Below are 4222 nucleotides of genomic sequence, written 5' to 3' on the forward strand. Positions count from 1 at the left end.
TTGTCTTGTATTCAATATTTCTGTAGATGCTACCCAAAATCCTATTAGCACTATTGCTAGCTACAATGCACTGTTTTGACGACTTAAGTGATTTTTCGATCACAGCACCAAGATCGTTTTCTTCAAACACAGTATTTAATGCATTCCCATTTAAATTGTAACAATGAATTGAATTGTGAAAACCCACATCCATCACCTTACATTTTGGATAGTTAAACATCATCTGCCAAGTATTGGCCCAATGCATCACATGATTTAAATCTCCCTGTAAGTCTGCATCATTTTTAATACAGTTAGCCACCCCAAAAATCTTAATGTCATCTGCAAACTTAAAAAATTTTTTAGTCCTTCCATATTCAATATCATTTATATAAATCACAAACAGCGATGGACCCATTACTTGTATTTATAACTAAGGTATCATTCTAGATATTAGCTTAAGTTACTCGATTATTATATATATCAAAACATTGAAAAATAGCTTACAACAAGAATGTACTCAATTATTTGTACACCCATCCTTCTCTTTTTCTTTTAGTAATTTGACTCGTCTTTGTTTTTTTTTTAAACTGATATAAACGCTGAGCAGTGCCGTAATGCCAAAATTGATGTTAATATTCTACAACAATGTTTAGTTAAATAATAGCATAAAAACCAAAGCTTAGTAAATCTTAGAAAAATCTTCGATATATTAATTCGATTCTAAAAATAGTATATTGGTTTTATTATGAATGTTGGCAGATAAAACCTTAATTTGATGCCTTTATTTCAAGTGTGCGAAACATTTCTAAGTATTTTGTTGTTTATGATCAATAAATCTTCCAAATTTTGTCTTCAGTCTTATATAAACAAGAGCTACACCTAAACAAGACTCGCATAGATTGTCCTTCAATAACTTTGCTAATTTTGAAATATTCTTTCAGATTTTAGTAACACTGTAGGTGCTAATTATTTACAGCTACGACAATGTATCAATAATAGAATATGTATAATAAATACCTCTTAGAATTTCCAGTAATTTTGATTACCTTTTTAATATTTTGATATATATATATATATATATTAAGGCTTTAAAAAAAAGATTACAACCAAAGTAGTTTTCACATGAGGGCGACTCATTCGCATAGATATATATTGTGTTTTATTGAATTGCTGTCGTAAGATTTATGTATTAATTAGATTTTAGGATGAAATTGTAGCATAAATTAACTTGATCTCTCTCAAATGCAGAATTCTGTGTAAGGTAATTAGTCTGTCTTTGTAACATTTGATGAATTTTTATTTTTTTTTATAATCTTCCACCTACATTTGTGAAAGAGAAAATTGTCTATTACCCCTACCTATTAATTTAATATCATGTTAAGCCTAACGTCATAACACTTACAGCAAAACAGTAAGTCTTCAAAATTCTGAAAACTTTAGCTTGACACCTCTCTCTAAAAAAAAAGACAGAAAAAAACTATAGAAATGTTGAAAAACAAGAGTTAATGAAATACCAGTATTTCATGTGTGAAAACAAATTTTTGGTTATTGAGATATTTCGACATTTCTGTATTATTTATAACTTACTTTTTACTAGTTTTAGTAGTTGGATTCAACGTGGTACTACTAACTAGGATGATATGGTAATTCGAACGTGGGTCCTTGTCTTAGCTTTTTTTTTTCTTCAGAAAATGCAACTAGTGACCACAAACCCTAACTCGAGCTTTTCAAAACTTGATAATCCCTGACACCCCTAACATAAGTTAATTCATAAATTTTAATACTAATTTAGACTCAAAATAAGTCAAGACCCCAAACTTTCAGCCACCTAGACTGTATCTATTAAGGCTAGTAAAAATGTGTTTCTTGCACGGGAGGCAAGAAACTAGTTTTTGCTAATGATATATTATGACACAGTAAATTATAAAACTTTTCACAGCCTCAGTTTCTAGCTTTTTGAATCAGTAGGAAAATGTTTCCATTCAACACTAACAGAAATATTAAATATGCTTTACAGTGCATTCAATGAGTTACTTGTTGCTGGAATTTTATTCTTTCCTTCAATTTACGTACACAGTATAAAATGGTATTTTTGTTACTGGGTGCAATTTCTTATTAATGTGATTGCATTCATGAAATGAACATTTGATGAATTTCTTTTTAACTTAAGTTTTCTTTCAGTTTAATTTTTATTGTGTTTCTCTTTACAGGTGAAACAGAATGACTCGCCATGCAAAGAACTGTACAGCAGGTGCTGTCTACACTTACCACGAAAGACAGAAAGATACAAGAGCTGGTAGCTATGGCACTCAACAGTCAAGAATTGGAAAAGATTCTGTAAAAGATTTTGACTGTTGCTGTCTGACTTTACAGCCTTGTCGCAATCCTGTGTTAACGTAAGTTTTAAGATGTTTTACCAAACGTACTCATTCATGATACATTAGAAAAATATGCATTTTGTTAGGTGTGAAAATTAAGTATTTTATGAATTCAGCACAAAATCTTTTAAATTATGACAGGAGCATGACTTAACTGTTGTGTAGAGTTTTATAAGTAGTTTTGAATGTTACTGTCTATTATAATAATACTCAGTTTTGTCTGCCCTGAAAATGCATGTGCACCTTATTAATACTATCTAAATATGCATGTGCTCATCATTTCAATAGATGCAAATAAAAAGTGTATGTAAATATACTTTAGTAGACATTTTTTACAATCATATTAAAAGCTTATCAAATTGATTAGCTTGTGGGATGACTTACCATTGGCAGTAGTGGAGGTCAGCATGTTAAAAGAATCTAAGAGGGGCATTAATGATTTCCTGAGTAAGAAAGGGTAGGTTTAAATTTTTACTTTTCTCAAGAGTGGGTGTGCAAGGACAACCCTGAAGGACCAAAAGGACCCTTGTTAACATACATTGTAATAGCAGAGAAAATGCCAAAACTTTATTTGTAGTTAATTTGAAACTATACATACTATAACTTTTAATGAAGTGCATCTTAATGAAAGTTGGCAAACTTTTAGTAAATTTTACAAGTATTTTGAACACAAAAAAATAAGATTTTTTTTTTAAAGTAATTTTACTAAAGATCTGTCTGTTAATTTATGAAGTCAGAGTCTGACTAGTCTTGAGTGCAAGGTTATTTTCATGTTAAGATTAGAAATACTTTCTTCATCCTACAATTTTCAGATTTCATTTGCATAACCTCTAAAACCTCCAAATAGAATATCAAAAGGTTTTTCATTAAAACTTTATATTTTCTCTACCCTAACACTATACAGGCTCGGTCTATTTGACCAACCTCGTAGCTACCACAAAAAAATAGTAAATATATCTGAATTCCTTTTTTTTTTTCCAGAATGACTGCAGATTGTAGCAGAAATTTTATTATTTATCCTAAATAGCCTCAGACTAGTAACAGTTTACATATGTTTTCATTTAATTGTATTATTTTATTGCTCTGTAACCCATGTATAACTACTAATAAACTTTCATAACAAAGCTATAAATCACCTGGTGAGTGCATAGCTCAAGTTAAATTAAATAAAATTTTAATTATATAATGTAGTTTGCTTGAATAACTTGTTGGGAAATTTTAATTTATTTTCACTTGTTTTCTTATCTCACCTAATTGCTTTCTAAGTTTTACAATTTACTTTTATAACAATAAATAAACAGTATACACAGAAATAAGAAATTTCATTCTTAAGTCTGGCTTTTTTTTGTTCTCAGCCCCTGATAAACTTAAACCTACTTTTTTAATGATGATGATAGTACATCAAATAATTTTAATTTATTTCAAATATACAGTAGGAACACATAATATTAACATGCAAAAAAATACAATAGCCTGAAACTATTATAACTTTCTTTCTAACTAAGCTATAAGTGGATTAAAATAATTCCTTTACCTGGTCAAGATGACTTTCGCTATAGGTTTTATTAAACTTAAAACCTGTTATGAGAATAAGCTAGTCTTGTATGGAAATCAGTAACTTGAAATCCCTTTCTGTTGGTTATAAATAATCCAATAGCAAATGTCAGAAAGAATTATTGATGTATTTTTACAGGTTATGATAAGAGGACATGGCATATGGTTGTGACTTTCTTGTTTATATCTTTGTAAAGCAAGAATGTTGGAGGCTATATGTTTAGATTGCCTTGGCAATATCTATACTATGATTGTTTAACATATACACCTGGAAAAAAGTTAAGCACCCCCAAATATTTTTCAGGATT

General features: G+C 29.4%; 1 protein-coding gene across 3 annotated transcripts in view; it reads left to right on the forward strand.

The window, feature by feature from the left end:
• The first annotated feature begins 1102 nt into the window (after positions 1-1102).
• Positions 1103-4222, forward strand: part of LOC106472700 (nitric oxide synthase-interacting protein-like) — a 16304-nt gene continuing 13184 nt past the window's right edge. For 2 of the 3 annotated variants that reach the window (XM_013933350.2, XM_022401246.1), the window contains exons 1-2: positions 1103-1243; positions 2193-2378. In XM_013933350.2, coding sequence (XP_013788804.1) covers positions 2203-2378 — 176 coding nt within the window. In that variant the 5' untranslated portion in view covers positions 1103-1243; positions 2193-2202. The remainder of the gene's footprint in view (positions 1244-2192; positions 2379-4222) is intronic. The other variant, XM_022401247.1, reaches the window with a different exon arrangement.

The sequence above is a fragment of the Limulus polyphemus genome, unplaced genomic scaffold (genome assembly GCF_000517525.1).
Source record: "Limulus polyphemus unplaced genomic scaffold, Limulus_polyphemus-2.1.2 Scaffold5534, whole genome shotgun sequence".
NCBI classification, from domain to species: Eukaryota; Metazoa; Arthropoda; class Merostomata; order Xiphosura; family Limulidae; genus Limulus; species Limulus polyphemus.